At 33.8% G+C, this 25,930-nt stretch overlaps 5 protein-coding genes and 3 pseudogenes across 7 annotated transcripts; 4 read left to right on the top strand and 4 right to left on the bottom strand.

Annotated features, from left to right (window-relative positions):
* The first annotated feature begins 382 nt into the window (after positions 1 to 382).
* LOC104789958 (protein BASIC PENTACYSTEINE1 pseudogene) lies at positions 383 to 2,525 on the top strand (annotated as a pseudogene). Its single transcript, XR_015558875.1, has 2 exons — positions 383 to 753; positions 1,333 to 2,525. The product of XR_015558875.1 is annotated as a protein BASIC PENTACYSTEINE1 pseudogene (transcript).
* A 152-nt stretch (positions 2,526 to 2,677) lies between these two features.
* On the bottom strand, positions 2,678 to 3,610 carry LOC104789957 (putative clathrin assembly protein At2g01920 pseudogene; annotated as a pseudogene).
* A 295-nt stretch (positions 3,611 to 3,905) lies between these two features.
* Positions 3,906 to 5,391, top strand: LOC104789956 (psbQ-like protein 3, chloroplastic). The gene is made up of 3 exons (XM_010515630.3): positions 3,906 to 4,344; positions 4,892 to 5,098; positions 5,189 to 5,391. The coding sequence occupies exons 1-3, from the start codon at positions 4,078 to 4,080 to the stop codon at positions 5,282 to 5,284; spliced, it is 570 nt and encodes a 189-aa protein (XP_010513932.1). The 5' UTR covers positions 3,906 to 4,077; the 3' UTR covers positions 5,285 to 5,391.
* Positions 5,392 to 6,798: 1,407 nt separating this feature from the next.
* LOC104789955 (uncharacterized) lies at positions 6,799 to 7,932 on the top strand. Its single transcript, XM_010515628.2, has 3 exons — positions 6,799 to 7,062; positions 7,202 to 7,360; positions 7,450 to 7,932. The coding sequence occupies exons 1-3, from the start codon at positions 6,904 to 6,906 to the stop codon at positions 7,672 to 7,674; spliced, it is 543 nt and encodes a 180-aa protein (XP_010513930.2). The 5' UTR covers positions 6,799 to 6,903; the 3' UTR covers positions 7,675 to 7,932.
* Positions 7,933 to 8,434: 502 nt separating this feature from the next.
* Positions 8,435 to 10,155, top strand: LOC147942094 (uncharacterized). The gene is made up of 3 exons (XM_087455519.1): positions 8,435 to 8,734; positions 8,820 to 9,292; positions 9,510 to 10,155. The coding sequence occupies exons 1-3, from the start codon at positions 8,435 to 8,437 to the stop codon at positions 10,153 to 10,155; spliced, it is 1,419 nt and encodes a 472-aa protein (XP_087311645.1).
* A 567-nt stretch (positions 10,156 to 10,722) lies between these two features.
* Positions 10,723 to 14,832, bottom strand: LOC104789954 (65-kDa microtubule-associated protein 6). The gene is made up of 12 exons (XM_010515626.3): positions 14,155 to 14,832; positions 13,536 to 13,739; positions 13,170 to 13,439; positions 12,858 to 13,073; positions 12,595 to 12,750; positions 12,351 to 12,510; positions 12,107 to 12,258; positions 11,925 to 12,012; positions 11,759 to 11,832; positions 11,601 to 11,675; positions 11,146 to 11,519; positions 10,723 to 10,995 (listed from the first exon to the last, which is right to left on the bottom strand). The coding sequence occupies exons 1-11, from the start codon at positions 14,230 to 14,232 to the stop codon at positions 11,166 to 11,168; spliced, it is 1,827 nt and encodes a 608-aa protein (XP_010513928.2). The 5' UTR covers positions 14,233 to 14,832; the 3' UTR covers positions 10,723 to 10,995; positions 11,146 to 11,165.
* A 2,851-nt stretch (positions 14,833 to 17,683) lies between these two features.
* LOC104789953 (cyclin-J18) lies at positions 17,684 to 21,543 on the bottom strand. Its single transcript, XM_010515622.3, has 9 exons — positions 21,414 to 21,543; positions 21,222 to 21,298; positions 20,798 to 20,897; positions 20,605 to 20,703; positions 20,509 to 20,526; positions 20,340 to 20,410; positions 20,080 to 20,206; positions 19,938 to 19,998; positions 17,684 to 17,846 (listed from the first exon to the last, which is right to left on the bottom strand). The coding sequence occupies exons 1-9, from the start codon at positions 21,474 to 21,476 to the stop codon at positions 17,758 to 17,760; spliced, it is 705 nt and encodes a 234-aa protein (XP_010513924.1). The 5' UTR covers positions 21,477 to 21,543; the 3' UTR covers positions 17,684 to 17,757.
* Positions 21,544 to 22,487: 944 nt separating this feature from the next.
* On the bottom strand, positions 22,488 to 25,700 carry LOC104789951 (type IV inositol polyphosphate 5-phosphatase 9-like; annotated as a pseudogene). Its single transcript, XR_015559543.1, has 8 exons — positions 25,535 to 25,700; positions 25,211 to 25,401; positions 24,751 to 24,858; positions 24,352 to 24,658; positions 23,672 to 23,856; positions 23,237 to 23,345; positions 22,974 to 23,098; positions 22,488 to 22,856 (listed from the first exon to the last, which is right to left on the bottom strand). The product of XR_015559543.1 is annotated as a type IV inositol polyphosphate 5-phosphatase 9-like (transcript).
* Between the last annotated feature and the right edge of the window lie 230 nt (positions 25,701 to 25,930).

Here is a 25,930-nt window from a genome sequence, read left to right as displayed (position 1 = left end):
TCCTAAAAACAAGAATGTTGCCATAATTATGTAAATTGTCTCGTTCAGTTTGGGACCAATCTCACTCTTTAAAATATGTTGTTAATGGGCTTCTACAAAAAAAATTACTTTCACAGTTTCACTTCTATTTAATTCTAATATTTACCCAAATATACAAATGGGCCTCAAATCAATTCCTCTTTAGACTTTATTTCTTAATTTTAGATACATTGATTGCCTTCAAAGTTCTGGTTTACACACAATCATAATCATAATACCTTAATGTATCTGTTCTTAAAAACTTTTGATTTTGACAAAATACGTAGGCATATTTTAACAATGATTCAATAGTACAATGTAAACGGATAAAAAGAAGCAACGGGCTTTGATTTTGTTTTTTTTTGTCTTCTTCTTCTTTTGCCACATGGTTTTCCTTTTCCCCCTAATCTCTCTGCCCTACAAATAACCAAATCTCTTCACAATCAATTTTTTTTTATAAAAGCCATTTTGGAATATTTTTTTATATATTTAAATGTGTCATTTTTAGGATTTTCTCTCTTACAAAAGAAAAAAAAAACTGGAAGAGATCTTTTATAAAAACATTCTCTCTCCTCTCTCATCCATCATATCTTTCTCTGCTTAGGTTTTTTTTTTTTCTCTTTCCTCTCTCTTTCGCAATCTCTCTCTCTCTTTCTCTCTTTCTCTCTCTCAGGTTTCTCTCTCCAGGAAGGTCAAAAAAATTCCTTAAAGAGCCGTTTAGACCAAACCCACCATGTAAGATTTCTCTCTCATCAATCTATGTCTCTTTCTTTCTCTCTCTCTCTCTTAATTTTTATAAGATTGAGTCCTTTTTGTACTGTACTCTCTTTCCATTTCTGCGATGCTCTCTTCCATTATCTTATTTGAAGATATGATTTATCAAAACTCGAGATCTGAACATTTTTTGTGTGTGGGCAAAAAAAAAAACCGTTGCTTTTATGTCCTATTACATTAGATCTGGTTCTGTGTTTGTCAGATCTAGAGATTTGCATATATGGGTTTCAGACAGAAATGTGAAACAAATGGATTCTAATTAGAAAAAAACCCTAGTTTTTGTTTCTGGGTATCTCAAAGATCTGTGCTTTCGTTTGACTCTGTTACAGAACCTGAGAAAATGTATTGTTTTTGTGTTAATTTCTTGAGAATTTCGATGAATCCGAGATTTAGAATCAGATTCAACCTCAAATTTGGATATTTGTCGATTGCTTATTGTTATTGGATCTTATACAGTCATTGTTCTGTTTTTGTTTGGATTGAATTGGGTTTATAAACAACTTGAGGTTTTAAACTTTCAATGGGGCATTGTTTGTGTAGTTTATAATCTCAATGGATGATGATGGATTCCGAAATTGGGGATACTATGAACCAGCCGCTGCTACGTTTAAAGGTAATCTTGGTTTGCAGCTTATGTCTACCATTGACGGGAACACTAAACCGTTCTTACCTGGACGTGAATCGAATCTTATGATCGGTTCAAATGGTTCGTATCATCCTCGAGAGCACGAGGCCTCAATGCCTATGAACTATAGCTGGATTAATCAACCAAAGGACAACAAGTTCTTCAACATGTTACCTATAAGCACACCTAATTACAGTAATGTCATGTCCGAAACATCTGGTTCGAATTCGATGCAGATGAGGCATCAATCGGTTGTTACTACATCCCGGTTTGAGGAAACACCGATACAGCCTCCTCCTCCTCGTGAAGATGAAACCGTTCAGCCTAGTGGTAAGAAGAGAAAGATGAGAGGCAGCATCACAACACCTACAGCACCGAAAGCTAAGAAGCCTCGTAAACCTAAAGAGGAGAGCGGCGTTACTAACAATGTCCAACAGCAGCGTGTGAAACCGCCTAAGAAGAGTGTTGATGTTGTGATTAATGGAGTGAGTATGGACATTTCTGGTTTACCTGTACCGGTTTGTACTTGTACTGGAACTCCTCAGCAATGTTACCGTTGGGGATGCGGAGGATGGCAATCCGCTTGTTGCACAACGAACATTTCGATGTATCCTTTACCGATGAGTACTAAGCGACGCGGTGCAAGGATTTCGGGTAGGAAGATGAGTCAAGGTGCGTTTAAGAAGGTTCTTGAGAAGTTAGCAACGGAAGGTTATAGCTTTGGGAATGCTATTGATTTGAAGAGTCATTGGGCTAGACATGGAACCAATAAGTTCGTCACGATCAGATAAGTTTGGAAAAACTCAAATGTTTTTTTTTCTCTCACTGATCGTGTATATACAACAAAATTGTAACCTTTTTGGTTGTTCCTTCTTCTTCTTGTTCAAGGTAACTTCTTCGTTTTAGGGTTTGATCATATCTCTTAATTCATACATTCTTAATGTTCTGTTTTTGTTTGTTTGAAGTTTTCTCTAAGACAAGAAAAATGTTTGTTTCTTTCTCTTTTCTTCTGCAACTATTTCATTTCATCTTTAGGTCTTAAATATTAACTTGTAACATTAGATGTTGTAATGATCAAATGTTGTTATTTTAAACAGTTTTAGTGAAAGTTTTAATTTCTTTTTTCTTGCAATGTACCCTTATACAAATCGTTAGATATGTCAAGTTTAACTAATAATGCAATGCTAATAGTCTAAACAAGTGTGTACACATTAACATAGATGCACAAATGAGGTGGACTAAAATATGATTAGTCAATAATTAGAAGCTAATTAAATCTGATGGACGATCCTCACTAGTCACCAAATCCACCTCCGCCATATCTTCTGCCGTTACGGGCCTTACTTTTGCTGCCTTCCGATCTAACTCCGGGGCCATACGGGCCATACGGAGAAGCTTGTCGAGCAATATCACTTGCGACTCCGTGACTCCTACGAAACTAGAGATTTCCTGAGCGTTGCTGACACCAAAACCTCTACAGAATTCTAAATACTTAAAGAGTTCTTCCCTCTGCGACAAAGATTTCGCCACAATCATCATCGCCAATTCCGCCTCTGCCGACGTTATCTCGAGAGTATTGGATTGAGCTTCGGATAAGAAACCAGCGAATCCGCGGCAAATATGACCGTTAATCTCAAAAACCTCGCTGATTACATATTCCATAGCTTCGGTTACAAGAGGCGTTTCACCAACCGGTTTGATCCTCATCAATGAATCAACGATACGTTGCATTTTAACGATGATCTCAAGCCGAATGGTGTTCTTGTTGAAGAAGAGAATCGATCTTTCGTCAAGAAACAAGAAATAAGCGCGAACGAAGATATTAAACCGACCGGTTCTACTAAACCGAGATTTCCTTTTCCCGAAACCGGAAAGATCAAACGGTAACCTTCCGATGGAATCTACGGCTTTGATTCCGGTGAAGAACAGGCCGTGTAATAGCATCAAACATTTCAAAGCCACCGTCCAGTTACTCGTGCGTTCCACGCGTAACGAGATGGCGCGTATGATTAATTTGAAACTGGGAGGGTTGCTCTGTATGTATCTATAGATGTATTGAACGTTTTCATTGTCCATTGATAGATCGCTGTGGCTCGTCGCTTTGATAATCGCAGCCGTGAAGTTTTCATCAGCTGTTGTGATAAGACTGAGCTTGTCCTTTATAGCTCCGGAGGCGCGTCTCCATAACTTCATTTTTCACCGGAAAAAAAAAAGTTTTCTTCTCATGACAAGTTCTTTCAAATCTGTTATAATTGCGAGTTTCAACGAAGTGGATTTGTTTATGATTTGGATTTGAGATTCTTAGTTTGTTTTTTCAGTTCGCTCTGTTTCTTTCTAGTTTCTATAACTCTGTTTTGGTTTTTGGTTATGGTTTGAATTTTATAACAATATATTAGTTTCTTAGTTTATAACATTTTTTTTTTTTGTCAAACGCAAATTGAGATTTTTATGTATCTATAAATAACAATGAGCATATTTGAGAAATGATGAAAACAAAAAATGAAAATTTGGCGGGTAGTTGGAAGTGTCATATCTCCACTAGTTGACACGTGTCACATTCACTGGCCGTTAGATTTTAATCTCTGGTCAAGACACTTCTTATCCTTGTGAGGTTGTTCAATGGCGCAGCTACTTTGTTTGCTCATTGAAACGGCTAATACATGGCGGTTTCGAAGTCACCACCACATTTAACTCTCATTCACAATCAAAACTCTCCGATTGATAAAGCTGATTTTATCTTACCATTTTCCATTGATACATTCAGAAGAAGAAGAAGACGAAGAGACGTTTTACTTTCAATTTCAGGAACACTAATTCCTCAACTGTTCTTCTTCGATAGCAACCGCTCTTCTTCTGCGAATGCCGCTGATTTTTTCAACTTCGGCGCTCCTGAACCTGAGCCTGAACGAACCGTCGAACTTGCTCAGGTCTAAACTTATGTCTTGACTTTATTATACATTTTTTTTTGTGTGGTTAATTGAAGAGTTCTGGTGGTTCATACATTCCCTCGTAGCAATAGTATGTTCGTAAATGAAAAATCAAACTAGAGATTGCAAGATCTTAGAGAACGCTAATAGATCCATTTGTTATATATTAGAATTTAGATGTTGTCTACACTTAATAATGGATATAGAAACATTTGAGGACAGTGTGTTATATACAAAATGTTTACTCACATGGACTGAAACAATTGCAAAGAACTTTATTTTCAATGTAAAGTCACAAGATTAAATTTTCTTTTGTGAACTACTTTTTTTTTTGTTTTTAGATTATTCGAATTTTGACCAACTGATTTATCCGAGTAAGTTTACAAAAACATTTATTAAGAGGAACATTGGATGTGTAAGTTATCAATCACTATGGATTATTGGGGTTTAATGCTATAAGTTATCCGTAATATGTTTGTGGAAGGCTTTTTGTTGCAAGATTATATAAATTTTGATTTTTTCGTGTATTTTGGATATGGTTTCATAGGAAGGGTTAAGAAAAAATGCAGAATCTATACAAAGAATTAAAGAGATGATGATAGAAAAAAAGTTGTGGAAGGAAGGAGGGAAAGAGCTAAGGAGAAGTGCATCTAACATGAAGCAAGACTTTTACTTAATCATCCAAGCAAAGCCTCCTAAGGATAGACCTCTTTTTAGGTCTCTTTATTCCTCTCTCTTCAATTCTATCACTAAGGTACATTTCTTCATTTCCCTTTCACTATTATATTATACTACTTACTACTGTTAGTCTATATATTAACTATATGTACTCTGAAAATTGTAGATGGATTATGCAGCAAGAGATGAAGATGAAACTAAGGTATTGGAGTACTATAAGAATATTGTTACGATCCTCGATGATATCTTTCCTCGAATTTAATTTCGAACATTAATATTAATTTAGGCAATTGAGTCGCATTTGTTGTCATGTTCTTTCTTGTCTTTCCAAAGGAATAATACAAAGTGACAAGATAAAAAGTTGGCAAATGTTTTTTATATTATTTATCTAGTCATCGTAAGACACTTACCGACCTACATAAGAAAACTCATAGCTTATGTGAGCAAACACACGTTCAAAAAGAGCTAAATTTCAAAACATACGTACGTACCATTACCAATGCAATAGGATTTCATGATTCATGTATTTGTATATAAATATTAATCATCTAAATTTAAGACGGAATAATAAATAGAATTAATTTATTCAGAAATGAATTACAAGTTTACAACCAACGCAATATATATAGGAATAACAAGACTCACACAATATCATAATAACTTATTTAGATGAGTTGGTAGATAATGAGCTACCAAGGCAGGTTGAAACTCGTTTCAAGAGTCTCTTGATCGTTTGTTGTAGGATCCACCCCCCCCCCCCCCCCCCCCCCCACTGATTGGTAAAGTAACCTAAAATATTCACATATATGTATTGCATGTGAATTTGTAAATATAAACACGAATGTTCATTTTTACTATTGACACCCAAAAAACAGACTGTATGAACCCGTATATATACCATTTAACGTAACTAAATATTAAATACTTTGAAAAAATCAGAATCAATAATATACTACAACAAGTTCAGCAACAAAATTATAATTACATGGCTAAATTACATGTTTTACCGTATATTTGTGGTCTTTATATATATATATATACGCTAGCTATATTTGTGTATTAATAGTAAGGTAGCTTTTTCCATTCGCATACAAAAACGGCTTGTTAAGTAAAGCAAAGTGGTGTACCTCATGCTTTCCCCTTAACGGCCGGCTTTAGTGGTTTTTGTTTTCTTTTTGGCAAATTTCATTTTAACGGAATACGAGCAAATCTAATAGCTTTTCTCTACATCACCAATCTTCTTCAAAGCCCTAAAAGTGAAAGAAGAAAGAAGAAGAAAAAAAAAAGTAAGACATGAAACAAAGCGAAAGATTGTTCGGATTTTCAAAGAAAGATAGCATCTCCTTTTGTCAAAAGCAAGAAAGTGTATATAATACTGTGGGTAGTTGTTTTTTACCCTCTTTTTAGACCCTGAACCAAATAGTGATACCATTCTACAAATACAGAAATACAAATTTGATATTGCTATAATATTTTATGTAGATATGATTCATATACAAGACATATATGATACGTTAAATTTACTCTTTGGATGTAAATTGTGATTTTCTCATTTGACATATATATTTGATTGTCACAAACTCACAATACTCATAATTTCATTACTTGTTGATAGGAGTTTCAATGTGATAGTTTTTAATATATAAAAACAAAAAAAAATATTACCTTGAATAGACTCCATTAATACACTCCATGTTTTGAAGTTTGGCACCGATTGCTAATATTAAGAAAAACATTCTTACAAAAAGTTGTATCACCCATACGCCATTTGAATGATATGAAAATGGTCCTGAAAAAAGAAAGAAAAATAGTGGGAGGTTTAGGAATCTTTTTCTGCCTCACATCTTTTTTCACTGTGGGGTTAAAAAATCCCTCCTTTTCATGCCAAAACACAACTTTTATTTATTTATTTTTTACCTCCTCCCTTTTCCTCAATTTTGTTTTACCCTTTTATACACACAAGCTCTCCCACCTTCACATTCCTCTTCTCTCTTCTCTCAACTCTCATCTTCCACCAAGCTCATGGACTTCGATACCTCAGTGAGTTTTTAATTTTCTCCTCAACCAAAGCTTAATTTCTCTACTTTATTAGTTTTGATTTCATTTGTTTTACGAAACCATGGACACGTTATTCTTAAATATTGCAAACAAAACCATATCATTTTCTTGTTTTCTTTAGGACAAAAGAGAGAGTGTGGAGGAGACAGTGATGATGGAGTACGATGGAGAAACCAATCAGTTCGACGTTGAGTTTTGTCCTGTTGAACATCCGGTTGAACCGGAAGAAGAAGATCGTCCGGTTAAATGTCCCGTACCAATCTCATCCTCCCTCGTCCACGTAAGTGTTTAGTTTCTTGAAATGAATGAGTTACTTACACCAAAAATTTCCTCATTTTCACCGATTAAATCGATTTTAAAATTGTGAAGAAACCAATGGAGAAATCTAAACCGGGATGGGTAAAACATAGAGCCAGCAGCTACGAAACTTCGGTTTATCCACCACCACCACGTCATCATGTACGTAACGTACGTAAGAGACACAACTCGTTCGACGTGGAAGGAAACAACAACTTCTTCACGAGATCTCATCATGATGACGAAACCACAACATCTCGAAGATCTAACATCACCATCTACCGAGTTCTTCAATAAGTTCACTCAGTTCGAGCCGTGAATATATCAAAATCTCTTATTATGTATTGAGAGTCGATCGGTTCTATTGTGAGATGTTATTACTTTTTTTTAGCCGGCGATTTGATTTAAAGTTTATGTTGGATGTGGGTTAAAGTAGAATATGTAGTTTGATCAATGTAGTACCACGGTTTCGGTATACTTGTTATTCGGTGATAACCGGTCCGGTCAGATTCGGTTACCATCTTAGAAAATGTTATAATCTCTAGCTTTTTATGAGTGCATGGCCAATTTCAGTATAACCTAATTTAAGAATAGGCTGTATTTTATACTCCATCTATTTCAAAATATAAGATGTTTTAGCCAAAGAACGCATAATAAGAAATGTTTACTTTTAAAAAGTTTAACCAATCAGAAACAAGACCGCATAAAATAAATAATAAGAAAATATAAAAGTAGTCTAAAAGTTGCCTCAAAAAATGAAAACATCATATATTATAAAACAAAAAATCTTCTCTAAAACATCTTATATTATGAAACGGAGGAAGTATTAAATCTTAATCTGTACATGTGTTTAACTGGGCCTATTCTTAAATTATCAATTTATTATTATTATTTTTTCTCATCAATTTCATGATAAAATTTTTGTATCATGATTAGTTAAAAACTTCTCATGATAAAAGAATTTTAAGTTAAAACAACCTAGTAAAAGCTAAAAACTGAAAAGAAATCCACTGCTTTGTCCCTCGGTGGAAAAGAAATCTTGATCAAAGCTGTTGCAATGGCTACACTGGTGTATGCAATATCATGTTTCAAGTTGCCAAAAACAACAGTAGCCAACCTAACAAGCGCAATGTCAAATTTCTGGTGGAATGCAGTTGAACACAGGAGGAAAATTCATTGGTTGAGTTGGGAAAAAATGTGTTTGTCCAAAGAAAATGGAGGTTTAGGCTTTAGAGACCTTGAAGATTTTAATCAAGCCTTACTAGCAAAACAGGCATGGAGAATACTGCAAGAACCCAACTGCCTTTTTGCTCAAGTCATAAAGAGTAGATATTGTGTTAACTCTGAGTTATTAGAGGCAAGAAATGGAGATAGACCATTCTTCGGCTGGCGGAGTATTGTGCATGGTAGAGAGTTGCTTCTGAAGGGTTTAAAAAAAAAAGATAGGCAATGGGAAGTCCTTTCGGGTTTGGTGGGATCCTTGGATCTATGATGGTGGTTGGCGAGCACCATACAGGAAAAATTCTCTCTTCGACTGGGAATTACGAGTGGAGGACCTGATTGACACCAACACGAGAACTTGGAACAATGAAGCTTTGGACTTTAACTTTTTGCCCAATGATATAGAGTGCATTAAAAAGCAGAAACCGGTGGTCGGCAAAGATGATTTCTGGTGTTGGTCTCACACGAAAAGTGGTGAATACACAGTCAAGTCGGGTTCTTGGTTAGCCAGCACTTTGAAGAACCCAGAATTACTACTCGAAGCTACAATGCTCCCATCCCTTAACGACATTAAAAATAAGGTTTGGTCTCTTCAAACTGTTCCCAAAACCAAAGCCTTTATGTGGAGAGCAGTCAGCGATGCTTTGCGTGTAACCAATCTGATTTCCAAAAAAGGCATTAAGCTGGACCCGAGGTGCCAAGTATGTGGTAATGAAGAGGAATCTATCAACCATGACCCTGGCAAGACAGATTTGGGCTTTAACAAACTTCCCGCATCCTCCAAATGGGTTTGATGATCTCTCTATTCACTCAAATTTCCATTATCTCTATAGAATGGCAAAAAAATCAATCATTCCCATAAAGACTAGAAGATTATTTCCTTGGATTCTGTGGTGACTGTGGAAAAACAGGAACTCATTCTTTTTTGAAGCCAAGTCGTTTGATCCTCTTGATACAGTCCAAAAAATCAGAGAAGATGCAGATCTTTGGAGTTTGTCTCAACAGGTTGATTACGAGAAGGATTTGGAGGAAGAAACAGAGGAAAAACGTGATGCTGCAATCTGGAAACCTCCACCTCCGGGTTGGTTAAAGTGCAACATTGGTGTCTCAAGGAAAAAAAACAAAAGCTCTTACTCAGGTGGCGCATGGGTCCTTAGAGATGAATATGGAGCTGTACTTTTACACAGTAGAAAAGCCTTTCAATGTTTGAACTCAGAGGATGCAGCCTTTCAATGTTTCAAGTGGTCTGTCGAAAGCATGATAAGCCACAGATACTCGAAAATCATCTTTGCCTCGGAGTCATATGAACTAACTGGAGGAATCTTAAGACCAAAAGCTTGGCCATCTTTTGCATATCAACATTCAGAGATGCTTTTGTTGCTGGCTAGAATTCAAGACTGGAGAATACTTTTAGAGAAACCTGGTTCAAATAGAGGAGCTTATCTCATAGCTCAAAATGTTCCTGATCATGCTTTAGTGCAATCTTATGTAGCCATTGGTTTCCCCACTTGCCTACATGAACTCTTTGATGATGAGAGACTCTCATCCTCTTTTTAAACATTAGGTTCTTTCTCCTTTAGTGGCTATAGCTTTTAGAGCATATTTTTTGGAGGTTCAAGTTGATTTCTTTAAATCACTTTTACCTTAGTAACTTTTGATTAGTCTACAAAGTTACTTATTGTAATCCTTTCACTTATGAATGGAAGCTAATTTCCTGTTTTTGGTCAATTTATATATAAATACCATCAATGGTTATCACACTGCCATACATGTAGCTAATAAAATCAATATCTATTTTTAAATTATATACTTAAAGACAAATGGTTCAATGTACATACAGTATATAACTGATTATAAATCACAATGTATTACTGTTACAATTTTAATGAAAAAAAATTACACACAAATGTCAGAAAGTTGTACATAAAACATCAAAAATATATCAAAAGCTTCAAAATGCAGATCCCATTGCTATTGAAATTTCAGTCACAGTTTCGTCAAATTTAAACAAATGTGCATTTGTGTGACTCCTTTTAACAGTAAACGCATAATGAACCTATCCATCTAACCTTTAAAACGCAAACGCAATGGTCAATATCAAAAGCTCTACTAAAAGCACAAAAATTAAGCTTAAAGCAAATACGTATATTATACACAAATACGTACGCAGAACAATGACCATTCACACACTTTCACACGTGCATTACACAAAACAATAGTATTTTTTTCACTTCAAGATAGAAAACACGTAACCTCTCTAAAGAATAACAAATTTCACATTTATTTTTTACTCTTATCTCACCATATCTCCTAAAAAGTCAGTCACCTTCTGTATTCACAAGTCTCTGCATCCTCTTCACTTCCTTCGTTTTTACCATTAACATTACTCCACAAACCCTGCACCAAGTATTCAACTTCTAACATCAATCTCTGTCTACACAAAGTTTCAAATCACCACAAGAACCTGGTCATTTGAGGATTTTACTACAAGTGCATGTTAAGCTAATCACTCGATGCTTTTAAAAGTTTTTGATCATTTTCTCTTACCGGTGCAAAAGAGAGTCAAGTCAGCCTTGGAGAGGCGAGTCTGGCTCAGAGCTATAAATCGATGTGTAGGTAGTAGAAACAGTATCTTCCTTTTGCATGGCCACATAGTTTGACGGAGTAGAAGTGTGTCTCCTAACTTCTTTGAAATACCCGTTTTGGCGATGATGACCAGAGTAAGATCTCGGGGTTAGAAGAAGGTCAGGAGTTGTTGTCCCTACCGAGCTTCTACGAGGCGTGGGAGGTACTGAACCGTTCCCATTGCTAATGTTGAAACCATTGGGCTTTCTGAAACTGCTGCTTCTTCTTGGACTCGGTTTTGATCCGTAAATGGATTCCCTTTGGGTTAGTAGGAGATCCTGCCTCTTCTTTTGATCCTGCATTAAGATATAGAACTATTTTTTAAGCAGGAAAGCTACAATCTTGAGTGTTTTCAAAAGAGTTATTTTAGGATTAACCCTGTATCTTTTCTTTTCCTCTTCCTGTTGTTTCCTTGTCAGTTTATAGTCTTCTAGTATGTTAACCAATCGAACCTATAGAAAGTAGTCACAAGAATCAAAGAAAGGACTTTGGCTGTTAATGACTCTGCACTTAACTTTAAATAGTTTTAGCTTACACCGTCGTATAGAAATGAATTCTGCATGTCATTTTCCCATACAAGTGTTTTCTTGATAAGATTGTCAACCATTCCTGTAGTAAACAACACACAAAGGTATAAACTACAAATTATTTATTTGATTTCATATCCAGAACCTAGAAAAAGGTGAAAGGTGGAAAAGTACCGGGGATCTTATTGATTGTGACACGGGCTCGTTCTGCACGCTTGAGGTTAACATGTCCGCCTCTTCCAGCGCTATACCGGTTCTCATCCTGAAACCAAAGAAAGAATCTTTATTAGAATACATCCTTCAAAGAATCTATTTTTTTTCTTGTGTGAGTTTCAAGCTTTAAGCGTGTCTCATACCAGATTATATTCTTCCAACCAGTTTTCCTCTTCACATGCGGAGAGCCAACGGTCAATTCTGTCCATGATATCTTTTCGGCTTTGTGCTTCGTCTTTAATCTTGTTTATTTGCATTTCAATATTTGAGAGAAGCTCTGAAGGGTCCACTAATCCTGAAGAAACATGGGGAAGCTAGGCTTTAAAACAAGTGGAATTGGCAAGTATATACTAACTATTCAAAAACAAAAAGCTCAATCATATTTACCAGAATCTATTAATGCAGTTGATTTCTCAGCAGAAGTGCTTGTGTCAGGTTGAATGTGAGTTAGCCTGCACAGATCCTCTAACTCTGATCTTCGTTTCATTACAAGCTCCTTCATTCTGCTTGCTTTCAGTTTACTGACACTGTCCACTTCTGCAGATACCTAAAGTAAGGGCAAAACAAGACTCAGATAAAGAATGAGATTAAAAGACATAAATGTTAGATAACAGAAGTGCTTCTATTGAACCTGCTCAATTGTCTCGGTCGAAAGGACTCCAGGCTCAGTGATATTAGTTTCAGATGATCTTACAACATAAGTAACTCTTCCAAATTTAGTTCTCTCTTCTTGTGGTGTATCCATTAGATTCCATAGCTCGAAAAGTGAGGCAACTACATCCTTCAGCTGCATATTTGAAAGTAAGATTAGAAACACAAAAAATAAAAAATCAATCTATGATTATGAATTAGAAGAATCGTATTGTGCAAACATGCATATAAGTACAAGGCTACCTTTTGAAATCGAGCTTTTCTTTCAGTTTTTAGCTTTTGAATCATGTGCTCAAGACCCTCTAATGTGCTATCACTAATGTTTGCAGACTGCTCTTGCTCTGTCCTATGCAAGCTTGGATGAACCTCACTAACCGTTTGACTAAAGTCAACTCCAAGAACACCGCATAGTGCATGGGCTTCGTTGACATAACCCAACACTTTGTTGAGACGATCAGACTGCATGAAAGGAACAATTAACATGTTTATAAATAAAAAAAATGAAATGATGGATATTGTTCACTGTTCTATATAGATGTGTGACAAAAACTTTACCTTTTCTTTTTGAAGCGTGCGGAGATGTGTTTGATACTCGTTAAGTTTCCTCAGAGTCAAGTCTTGTTCTTCGAGAGTCAAGGAACTGATCATGGCCTTATTGAGATGGTCACTGTATCCTGAGATTTCCCCACTGATCTTCTCAATTTGCGCTTTAATATCCGAGAACTGTTTCATTCTCTCCTCTTTTTGAATCCTCAATTCCTCAACTAGAGGGGTCACAGTTGCAAGCTGTTCTTTCAATGATTTTGAACCTTTATCCAGTTTAATCTGAGCATCAAAATACCCAAAAAAAAAAAGAACAAAAATTTAGAGTAAGCTAACACACAATATGATCATATATGATCATGAAGATAAGCTTCACACCGGTGAGTTGATGTTAAAAACTCCAAGGGCAGCCGTTAAAGAAGCAACTTCAGCTTCAATAGCTGCAACAGACTGATGAAGCTTTGCCTTAGAATTTGCAGCCTCGTCAACTTTTCTTTGATAGATTTGAAGACATTCTCTCTCCAGTTCCATCAGCATCCTATCTTTCTCAGTCTCACTCTCACCAATTTCAACCCATATTTTCTGTTTCATACACCCAAACAAAACAAAACCATTAAACTCATGAAAATAGCCTCCATAAGAGAAAAATAACAGATAATTTTCTAGTACAAGAGCTTATGCATGATCTTGTTACCAAAAAATAAAGACATCAACAGTTACATGTAGACAAAAAAAAATGAAAAAACAAACTTCATGTTTAGTCAAAATCCACAGGGAACCCTTTGACCTAAGAGATGAAAAGATAATGAAAACAAAAGACTAATTTCATTATGAGTCCAAAAGAATCATCCTTTACTAATCCTTGAGAGTTAAAAAAATAAAAAAATAAAAAAAACAAAAACAAAGACTTTTTTTTTCTTCAACCGTCATCATCAAGAAAAAATCCTAAATTCCCCAAAGAAAACAAAAGAGAGAGAGAGAGGAAGAGACAACAAACCTGAAGCTCACGGAGAAGATTGTTACAAGTAGTGTTCGTACGAAAAAACAGAGCATTGGGACTTCCAATTTCCAGCATTTTCTTCAGCTAAATTCTCCTCACTCTTAGTTAAAATCTTGAAGAAAAAAAGCTTTTTTGGTTCTTCTTCACATAATGGTGCTTAATCGAACAAGAAGCATCAGATCTGAAGCTTGAAGATGAGACAAACATTGACTTAAGCTCCTCTCATTATTACTTTACTTTGCAAAAACCAGAAGACACAGAGAGCAAAGTAAGAGAGAAACAAAGATAATAAATTTTGCTGAATTAGGCTAAAAGAAAAGGGAATGAACAGAGAGAAAAGAACAGGTAGCAGCAACAGAGAAGAGAGTTTAAAAAAAAAGAAACAATAATGAGCTTCTTTTAAAATCGGTTATTACAGGATTATATAACGTTATAATTTTTTTTATTACACTACTACAACTTTTATCATTTAATAATATATTATTCTGTTTCACGGAAAAATACGATAAATTGGCGAAAAGACCGACGACGGGTACGGTGCGGGTGAGTGTGCCAGAAGATAAGCGCGTTGCCGCTAAGAGAGCGTGGTTCATACGTTCCAATTAGCGTACAAGGATGAATGTGACGCGAGTTATGAGAGAGTGTGTTTGTGTTGTGAGTTTTTTGGTGTCGTGTAGTGGTGATAGAAGAAGAGTCACTGACATAAGTAGCTGTGTTTTGACGGTGTAGTGTAAACTTTACGATAAAAATTCTTTGTTTTCATATACTCCATATAAATATTTATAATACCATTTTTTTTTACTCGTGAAACTAAAAATAAAAATATAAGCAACAATTTTTTTTTAACGTTTTGTATCCAGTAACTTTTTTTTATTAATCAATTGTTCAACCTATTTTACTATTACGTAATTGTAAACTTCATCTGCCATGTTAGAGATATCATCAATATATTTCTATGAATGTAAATTTAAATTCTGTAACAAATTGGGTAGACAAATAATATATGATCTCAACAGAAGTTAGACGAGAATATATATATCTATATATACGAGAATATATATCTATATATAACCGTACATTATACACTAATATACAACTGCATAAAAGTATGTGCATATATTATTATCTTTCATATTCCATTATACGAAATCAAATATAATACTGTTCTACTAATAATTGTTAGTACTATTTACTAATAAAACTTAAACGTTAAAACAATCAAACAATGATCATGAGAAGAAAATATACCACAAATGGGGAGGACAGAGACTTCTATTGTTAGTTTGGACTCTGATTAATCAAAGTTGAATACCTCTCTTAATAACAAGAAAGATGCCAATTTGGTCTAATCAAAAGTATGGTCACTCATTACCGCTCTTCTCCCACCAGTTTCATTTCATCAATAAAAGTAGAAGTCTATTTTAATTAACAACTTTTGTTAACATCCCATTCCCATCCAAACATAATTATTGCTCTCCATACCAACTAATCAAGCTGCAAATCATTATTTTATTGGATTTTTTTTTTACGTAACATAGTTTTTATATAAACGAGTAACGATCAAGTTCAATAATTTATAAAATTAGTATTTAATATCATTTTACCATACATATTCAACGTTATTTTTTAATGGTTAGAAACTTGGAATATAGTCCACTTACACAATTAAAATGACATTAATCAAATGAAGATGGAATTGAACTTTCCAGCTAACACATAATGAAGGTATGGAACATAGTTCTATCCAATAAAGTTTTAAAAGTCTCCAAATTTTGTTACCATATTTTTGTAGAGTGTTAAGTAACTAAATGTTATGTCTTTTTTTTTTCATGAGAACAATATATATAAACTGTCCACGTTTATAATTTTTTTCTGCGAAAAAATTTTCTTTTGTAATTAAAAATCAAAAGATGGCACATAACTCTCAACATAAAAGAAAAAAAAACGAAAAATATTATAAAACATTAGGTGGTTGGGCAGAAAAAGAAAAAAGAGAAGTAGCTAGAATCGGTTCAATTTTGAGTGGGGAAATACGGTCCATACATTTTAAAAATAAATTAATAACCCTAAGACTTATTCGCATCAATTTAATTTTTATGTTTCTATTCATTAAGTATACGATCTTATGGGAGTAGTTATACATACGTCTCCCAATAATAATAAATTTGGGTAACTTATTAAAACAAAAATTAGACACATAAACCAACAATCTTTACGAAAACATTTGTTTTTTGTTTTGTTTTGTTTCTGTACTACACAATTTAATACCGCATGTGTGGGGAGACTGAATGGATATTAAAAGTCAACGTCGTGCTGGATACAGTCGTGATACGATTATGAGGAAATATGATCACTTAAAAAGGATATGTACTTAATCAGTTAATCATATTATTCGTTTTATATAAGAGAACCATACATATACCATGATAGTATAAGCAAAAAGAATTATTAAAAAAAAAATTGTTTATCAAAACAACACTAAATGTGATTTAATACTAAAAAAGAGTTAACAAAATCACTATAAATAATGTGCTAAAAGCCTAAACCCATTAGGATGCCACTGGGATTAAGTGTCTAATCATTCCATCTAATCATATACTTATCTAGTGGTTGGATTTTAACATCGACGTGGCAAACCCATTTCACAACTCAACAATCCTGAATTATTGGTTGTTTGAAAATCAAATAAACATTAAATTCAAGGACTCTCATTTTTGGAAGGGTCAAATAGTTATTTTATTCAAAAGTTTTGTTATAGCACAGCTCACTTTTGTTTTGTGTAATGTAACAGTAAATATTAAAGTGGAGTTAGGATTTTACTATAGAAAGCTTACAAACAAAAAATCTGTAAATGCCTGGTGGAATTGGTTATATCTCTCTTTATTTTCACATTTTTTTTGTCTTTTCTTTTGTCAGCATTAGTTATTTGTCTTTATGTTAGTGATATTTTTCGGTTTAATAGTGAAACTAAATTATTTGAGGATATTTGGAGAAGACAAAGCCTAATGTGGTACAGTAAGGACAAAAATATTCAGAGTTAAAGTACCAATATAATAAATTCGCACATTTATGTAGGTGAAAGTAAATTAAATTTTAGATGGTTCGAAGTGGATCTAGTAACTCACATGCTTGGTATGTCGCAGCGCAACCGTCATTGCCTTGTGAAGGATTACATATATCATTAGATCCCCATGTGTTACGTATATCGATTTATTCTACCCTCATAGTATATATTAATAATATATACATACAATATACGAATTAGAATTTCACAAAACATTACAAAATACACGTGTATTTGTAATTCTCCAACTCAATTATGGACCAAAACCTGACTGGAATTTATATTTAACGACTCTATTAACAGTTTGAAGGCAGGAAAATTAAATTTTAAAAGTAAGGAAATGCATATATGATGTGTATATAATATGTACGTGCGTGTATCTATATAGACCCTACATACATGTCCTTATATCTTCGAAAATATATATATATATATATATATATGCTTACTTTATTTTAACTTTAAATTGTGCTAAAAATAAAGTAGAAGATAAGAAGGGATTAAAGCTGCGTGTACCTGTAGGGTTTAAGGAGAGTTTAGGAAGGGTGAGAGTATAGGATATGATCAAGTATGTATCCAACAAGCTCCACCACTTCCTTTTCTTCCTTGTTTGTCACCATTTTCACTGTCCAAAAAAAAAACAAAATTCATAATCATATACTATAATAAAAAGGAGTTATGATATAAAGAGACAGTTTCAGAAGGCTCCAGAAGTCAATACTCAAAAGAATTCTTTGGAAACTACTCCTAACTCAACAAACATCTTTCGTGTATAATTTTGGTTACATTTTATGCCTTGTTTTAGAAATCGTTAGGCGCTAATCAGGCGGTTGAGGTGGGCCTAACGCCTAGCAAGAAAATTGGGGATTAAACGAGGATTAATCGGAGACTAGTTTTGGAGTTATTTTATTAAATTAACAATAAAATAAAAATATATTGTACTAAATATATGTATATTTTTGTTTATGTTAAAAAGAAAATATCAAATAAAATATAAAACTATAGTATTGTCTTTAAAATTATGGTAAACACATAAAACATCATTTCAAAAGAAAATTTTCTAATTTTTGTTAAAAGTTATATATTAGTTATTGTAAAACATCATATCTCTTAATATAAATGCCTAAATAACAAAAATATTTATGTTTGATTTTTATTTAGTTCTAAAAAAATTGGTATACACAAAATTAAGAGGAAAATAATCAGACTAGACATGCATAATTGGATAATTGATGCTGGGCAAGGATTAGTCATTAATCAAAGCGGAGAGGGTGGACCTAACGATTTTGTGGGGCATAATCGGTACTAGAGAGGGATTTTTAAAACACCGAATTTATGTATCAACCTCCTAAACAAAGAATCCAGCTTTAAGTGAAAGCAAGAAACATAAATATAAAAATGAAAGATATTTTTTGACGGAAACAGACACTGTTTAAGCCAAATAGGTGATTTTTGTCGATATTCTAATACAAAACTAAAATGCTAACACTAACTTATAACAATGGACGTTTTTGATCTATTGCAAAAATTTCAAAGATAACTTAAATTTGAAGTAGTTGTTATTTCACAACACCTTATCCATTTTCTATAATTAACTGAAAATGAAAATGTAAAATGAAAATGGTAGGTCGAAGTAGGGATCCCATAATATTGATGAATAATAAAACTATATATCCCCTACTCATAAACATCAGGATCATCAAAGCCTGCAAGTCTTAAATTTTTGCTGCATCTATTCGAGTCATGAATGATATAACAGAGTCGTGTAACACAGAAGCAGAATATAACTATCTCTAGTGCCTACCTTCTCCTAACCGTAGAAACCTCACTCTACTTCTTTCCAGTTTCTACAATGGTCCCTAAAACTAAGATAGCAGCCTAACATTTTTTAGCTTTATAGTAAAGACTCATACCACATGGGGTTCTATGAGTACATGTGTACAAAAAAAAGAGTAGGTGAAAGATTTAGACATGAATCATCTCTTCTAGAATTTGGTATTGTTCGAAAGAGATCACTGTTTGCTACCCTGAAATGTGAAAACTTAAAAAGGTAATATAGCGAAAAATCTCAGAACAATTTAGTGTGGACTACTCCATAAATGAAGAAGAATAAATTTTGGAGAGGAACCCTTTGAAATAAATAAAAATAGACTTTTCTTCTTTTCTCTTTTGTGTGTGTGTGAGTGTATTACAGCTATAAATTCCATGAAAATGAGGTATAGTTTTTCAATAGGAAAAGGAAAATGCTGACGTTTTACTAGTGACTTCTACTATTACTGTCTCCTATATCTATACGGTCCGGTACAATATTTGGGTGGCCCGGATCGGAGATATGTTAGGTTTAGCAAAATTTTATGGACCACAAAAGATTTGATTGGTCCGTAAACCGTATATGGCCGGTGGTCACTGGTCAGAACTGAATAACTGATATAAGTCAACCTTTATGGCTTACTATCATAATAAAAAGTATTAGGTGAGGAACATACAATGTCCAGGTCTAAGGGGCAATATGAAGAAGACCTTGAAGTGTGAACGAGGTACTCTTTTGTGTGATGTTGAGATGCATAGTCAAAAAGGAGCACATTGGGCCTTATTATGTTATATGTCCTGTTTCTAACTAATTCAGTATCCTATGACTTGATTAATCTAAATCTATCTTTGGTAATTGTTAATCTAACAAACTTTTGATGGAAAGAGCAGGAGTATGAATGCTTACCCCAAGGGAGGATAGGGAAGTCATACTGCTGTTTTGGCACTGTTATTATGTAAGAAGAGACCTGTGGTCAAGAGAAGAACATGAGTTAATTTAGTTTTTGAGGTCTATTCAAACAGAGGCTAATGGAGAGCAATTACATTACCAAAATGGAAGCAGCTAAAGATGTTGAAGATTGATAAAGAAGGGATGTCTCCTCTATCTCGTAAAGAAGATCCATCATTTCCATACATGCTTCAAAGTTTAAAAGTTCCCCAACCTTTGAAACTTCTCTATTAGAAGAAAGTATGGTTTAGGAGTTAGATAATAATAAAAACATGGACCAAGACGATATTGTTCACTATATGTTAGTTTTAAGTAGGAGCTTTAAGGGTTTAGATACTTGATAAGGATAAAACAACTTACTTGAACTGAATGAAAAGGTCTTCAAGCAGTGTATAAGCTATATTTAGAGTGCCAATGTCAAATTTCAAAACCTGCTTCTCATGTACAATGAGGAAGACAGATAATAAGTTCGAGTAAGCTCGCTTTCTATAGAGTAAACAACATATCCCCCCAAGTGTAGGATGGTTACCCTCAGAAAAACTAGTTCCTGCAAAAGAAACTCATAACTCAATACAAAAACCAAAGCAGCTAACAAATGTCATTCACAGTTTCAAGAGCAGCATACTGCATCCAAAAAATCCCGAACCATGAAGAGTTGCTCTGTAATCACTTTATCCCCAAAGGATTTCAGACTATGAACAGATAAACCCCGGGCACAATGCATCTATAGAAGCAAAACAATTCAGTTCTAAGTACACAATATAAGAGAAGAAACACACAAAAAGGACTATATCACAAGTAAGGAGGTAAAAACCCACTTTACATGAGATCCAAATGGAGACTAACACAAACAGCTGCAGATTGCTTTCAGTCAGAGGTTGCAATAGCCAATGTTCAGCTTTCTTTCTCTGTAAGAACCTAATAAACCCCAAGTATCCAGATAGAAGAATCACAAAACATGACGTAATAATGCCTAAAATTTTCACCAAAATCCAAAATCCATCAAACAAGAATTGATCCAAAAGCACATAAACCTACTAGTGAAATGAGTATCAATAAGGCAGTCAAATACTCCAAATCTAAAGTATCCGATACGAAACTAATCCAATCAGAAGCAAAAGGAAACGAGCAATTTCACCGATTTTGATTACTGAATTCCACAATTAAACCCTAAAAACACAATCGAAACTACTAAAAATTCTCAAATCAGGAATCATCGGAGGAGTGAAAAAATCGTAATACCTGACTACAGAGGGACGAAATCGATCGAAGAAGAGAGATAGTGCTGAGTATTTAACGATTGGAGGAAGTTCGAGTTGCTTTCATCGCCAAAATCAGATCCAAAAAAAAAAATCAAAATCAGAAGTGAAATTAACCTAAACAGATAGCGATTGAGAAGAAGAAGAAGAAGAAGAAGAAGAAGATTAGACTTACAGTAGAAGACTGAATCAGGAACTCGACCAATCTCCGTCGGAGATGAACGATCTCTGTAGACATCTCTCCCTCTCTTGACTCTCTTCTCCACCGTGAAAATTTTGAACGTTTCAATGGCGCTGAAACTCTGAAGGCCGATTTTTTTTTTCTTTTTTTTCTTTTATCAGTCTATATCGAAAAGATTCTAAAATGGGCCTGGACTCATAATTAAATAGGCCCAATTTTAATTTCCTAATCACAAGTATTATGGATGATGATTAGCGACAACAAATAGTGAGTGTATTTTTATTTTATTTTCCCATTTTCTTACAACAACGATTCATTTGTTTATTGGTAACGAGATATTTTTGCATTTGTATTTTCCCAATTATACTAAAAAAAAAAAACTTTTCATTCAATATTCACTCCATATTCATATTTGATATAATATCCTATTTCCAACAACTAAAATTTTAGCAGACAAACGACAACAACTCATATATGCATTTACTAAAACCACTTGCCCATTATAATTAACAAAAACCATATCTCTTTGTTTTGTGAAAACAAGATAAAATAAAATATGATTGTTTTATATATTAGTCTCATATTATTATATAGTTATACCCAATTGTTCATGCTCCAAGCCTCTTGTCCACATAATATAATGCCAATTGCTAAAATAACCAACCATATGGCTTGTTCATTCTATTTTATAAAATCTGTTAATGTTGTTTGTTGTTGTTAAAGTGTTAGTCACATATATATGTATGTTACTGCATGGGATGTCACCTCCAAATAACTTTTAAAATGTGTAATTTATAGCCAAATGGATGTTCCAGTAATATTCTGGTGGTTGATAATTCGTTCTAGTACGTGTTCAGGATCAAAGATTGGGTTTTACTATACTTTTCATAATTAGTAGTTCTTTTTAAAAGTTGTGGTTGAGAATTTTAACTTTTTTTAAGTAACCAATATATATGACCGCGGACCATAGAGAGTTGTTGAACTGCATAAATGATATAACTCGATATACTTTGTAATTCTTGAATAAGATTTTACCACACAACTGTCACTTGTCGCCAAGATTGCATATTTAATCAATATTTCACAAATCCTCTATTATAGATTCTTTTATTACAAGATGCTAAGAACAAAAATGTATAAAACAAAGACTCTATATGAATAAGCTTATAACTATAGTTGGGTGTATTATATACATGAACACTCACCCCCGGTTATTAAAACTACGTAGACATCCACGAGTAGTCTTTAGCATCTACGTCAATTGTGTCTTCGAATCTGTCCGAGAAAAATAAATTACGAATCTTTTTACCACGCCGTATAACAGTAACTTCTGCGGTAAATATTGCTTTGACAGGTCTATGATCAGATATCTTCGTTTCTCCTCTTGCATACTCATGTTGCTTCAGTCCACTTCCGTACCATATTATTCGATCACACCTATCATTTATGTGCATGTGATCAAGCTAAGATATATATATAGTAATTAAAGAAAATTATGATAAGGAGCATGTATTCTATATACAGTATACACATACGTTACGTTACTTTACTTACCATGCAGGAGCTCGTTTCTTCTCGTCTTTTTGGTATGTAATGCATCCATAATATAAATCCGAATTTGGAATATATTTATAAGTTGGAGCAAACATGACAATTCCTTCTTGCCATCCTCTGAAAATCTGGCCGTTCAAGATCTCCATGCTTAGCTTAATTTTATATAAATAAAACCAGATAAGAAAATCGCGAGTTTACAACTTTTAACACATGTAAAATATATTGAACTATACTAAAGTATTCATTTATATATAAACAATCACCTGATCATTTTCTAGTAAGATGTTCCATTCTTTGCTTTTCACCAATAATCTTGTCTTCTCCTCGGGTAGTGAAATTCTATAATTCAAGTCTCCCAGAAAAATTACTCGACTGTATAGATTGAACCAACGAAGAGAAGACAAAAATAACTTTAATTAATAATTATATATATAAGAAATATCACAAGTTGAGTTGGATAATTTCTTAAACAAGTACTTACTTAGCAAACTAGCCTTTTTCCTTTCACAATATCAAGTCTTATTATAATTAAAATTTAACCGGTCAACTTGCTTAAACTATTTTAATTTTGGTCTGACCTTATATAGTTAATTACTAACAAGTTGGCTTTTTTTATAAAAAAAATTCACGAAGTATATGAACCAAGTGTTATTGAATTCATTTCAAGATATTAGCGTTATATTAAGATATAAGCTTACTCGTGTTCAAGAATCTTTTTGGGTAAATCTAGAGACGAGCCTCGAGGAAAACTCGATCTCGCTAAGATCTCATTGACATCGGAGTTTCTCTGTCTTTCATCTCAGTCGCGGCCACCGGAAGCTAGATGGCAGCAAACAAAACAGAAGGTCGTTTCGTGCAACTGAAACCTAACCGATACCGATCCCTAATGATAAAAAAATGTATAAAGTTGATTAAATCTTACTGCTCCAAATATTATGGTGTAAGTATGATAACCAAAGACAAACAGAACAATATAATTCTTTATTTATTTGAAATGCAAATTTTGTTTGTGTTGGCGTTTCAATATTAGGCACAAAAATCAAACTCACACATGCTAGCTAAGTTTAAGTTTAAACAAACTTAATTATGCTTTGATATTCGGTGAAAATACTACCAAACTTTTACTATATATGTGTTTATATATAAAATGGCTGTCATACTTGCATAATATTCATATACATATATATATATATAACTATAAGTTCAATTTCAACCACAAATTATAATAAATCATTTGTAAATACAAATGCGAACGCACGTAATCATTTTCTATTAACAGTCAACACCTAACTCAGTCGACATCTATAACAGTGAGATTTTTTTTTTGTTTTAACTGAAAAAAAAAGAAAAAAAAATACTAAATTCTAAAATCAGTTACCTTGTTTCCTAAGCAACCCATGATGCCGCATCCAACGCATGAAACGCTAGGATGCCGGATATATGGCCAGAGATCACCTCGGACCCAAACGGTGATAAAGATTCCGACCATCTGTTTACTTATGATACATCTGAAATCTTGTGAAATACTATTAGTGCCCTTTGATTCCGACACGTCCTTGTCTCGCTGAGGTTCTGCTACTCCCTTGTTTAAAGTCTCTCTTATCAAAGAGTTCCATTTTGCAGAGACCTTGTTGTTATCTGGTCCCAATACATTCGAAGCTCGAAGAGGCACAACCTCTTGAAACCTAGATTTTCATTCAATCAACTTTTAGACATATAAAATCCATACGTTATAACTAAACAAATTTAATTCTTATTATTAGATTTTAATAATCACCCAAGCACGTATATGTCGCAGGGTGTTTTGTGTGTTTCCAATAGATCATCCATGTCAAGCCCATCGTCCGGTACAATACCACCGACGTTCCATGTGCTTACAAAAACCCTAAAAGATATACATTAGTTTACATTATTTTAAAAAAAATTTAAAAACAATTGTCAAACGTTCTAATATATAATAAACCATTAATTGTTAATTTTGTAAACTCATGGAACACAAAGGGATCATGATTATAACTCTACTGGTTTTGCGCATTCGGAATTAGGTTTAATTGCCTTGCAAAGCAAGAAAAGTGACTAGTTATGTCAACTATACGGTATTGTGATCCGCTCTCTTCTCTGCCCAAGTATATTCAACGGTTTAAAACTACAAATAAAGGTAACTATTTTTCATGACAGAAAATGTAAACAAAGGGTATATATATATATATATATATAAAGTTATATATATGTATTACTTGTAGTTAAGATGCGTGGTTTTGTGTTGCTCGAGTAGAATTGATTTAGAACTGAAAGAAGGTCGTTCATCAAGTAATCCGGAAGCTTCTAGAAGCTTCTGATCTGTATCAGGTGGGAAATCAGCGACGAAGTTGTTGCTCCCGACGCTTTTCCTTAGGATCTTGTTGGCCACAAGTCTTGGCCACATAACCTTATCAATATATACCACAGAATAAATTGCATGCATATATTAATGATCTAGGGAGAATGAATAACAATAACTTATACAAATATATATTTTTCCGGTTAATCCGACGTATAGATTAAAAAGTACGAATACTCACTTCTCTATAGCTTCCAAGCATTGCTTAGAGAGAGAAAGAGAGACGAAGAACAAGAGATCGAAAGAGGAGAGAGAGAGAGAGAGGTTTATCAAGAAGCAATGAAATTGTAGAGGAAGTATATTAAGTAAGGGAGGGAGGGAGATAAGGAGCAAGAAAGAGCCATGCAAAGCCGGAGAGAAAGAGGTGAAAATGTGACGTGGGCGATGATTATATACTATATAGTTTTAATTATCATTCCCTTTTAATAATTAGTCCGACGATATTATTAAGCTTATTTTTAAAATCCAAAAGAAATGAAGGTTGATGATTGGTCCATTATTATTACTGGTTGTTGGACTAGTTAGACATCAAACCACCTTGATCACATTGTATACGTCCTTAAAATCCCACACAAAT

Source organism: Camelina sativa, chromosome 6 (assembly GCF_030686135.1).
Source record: "Camelina sativa cultivar CO46 ecotype springtype chromosome 6, ASM3068613v1".
Taxonomy (NCBI): domain Eukaryota; kingdom Viridiplantae; phylum Streptophyta; class Magnoliopsida; order Brassicales; family Brassicaceae; genus Camelina; species Camelina sativa.
This window is presented reverse-complemented; position numbering and strand designations above follow the sequence as displayed.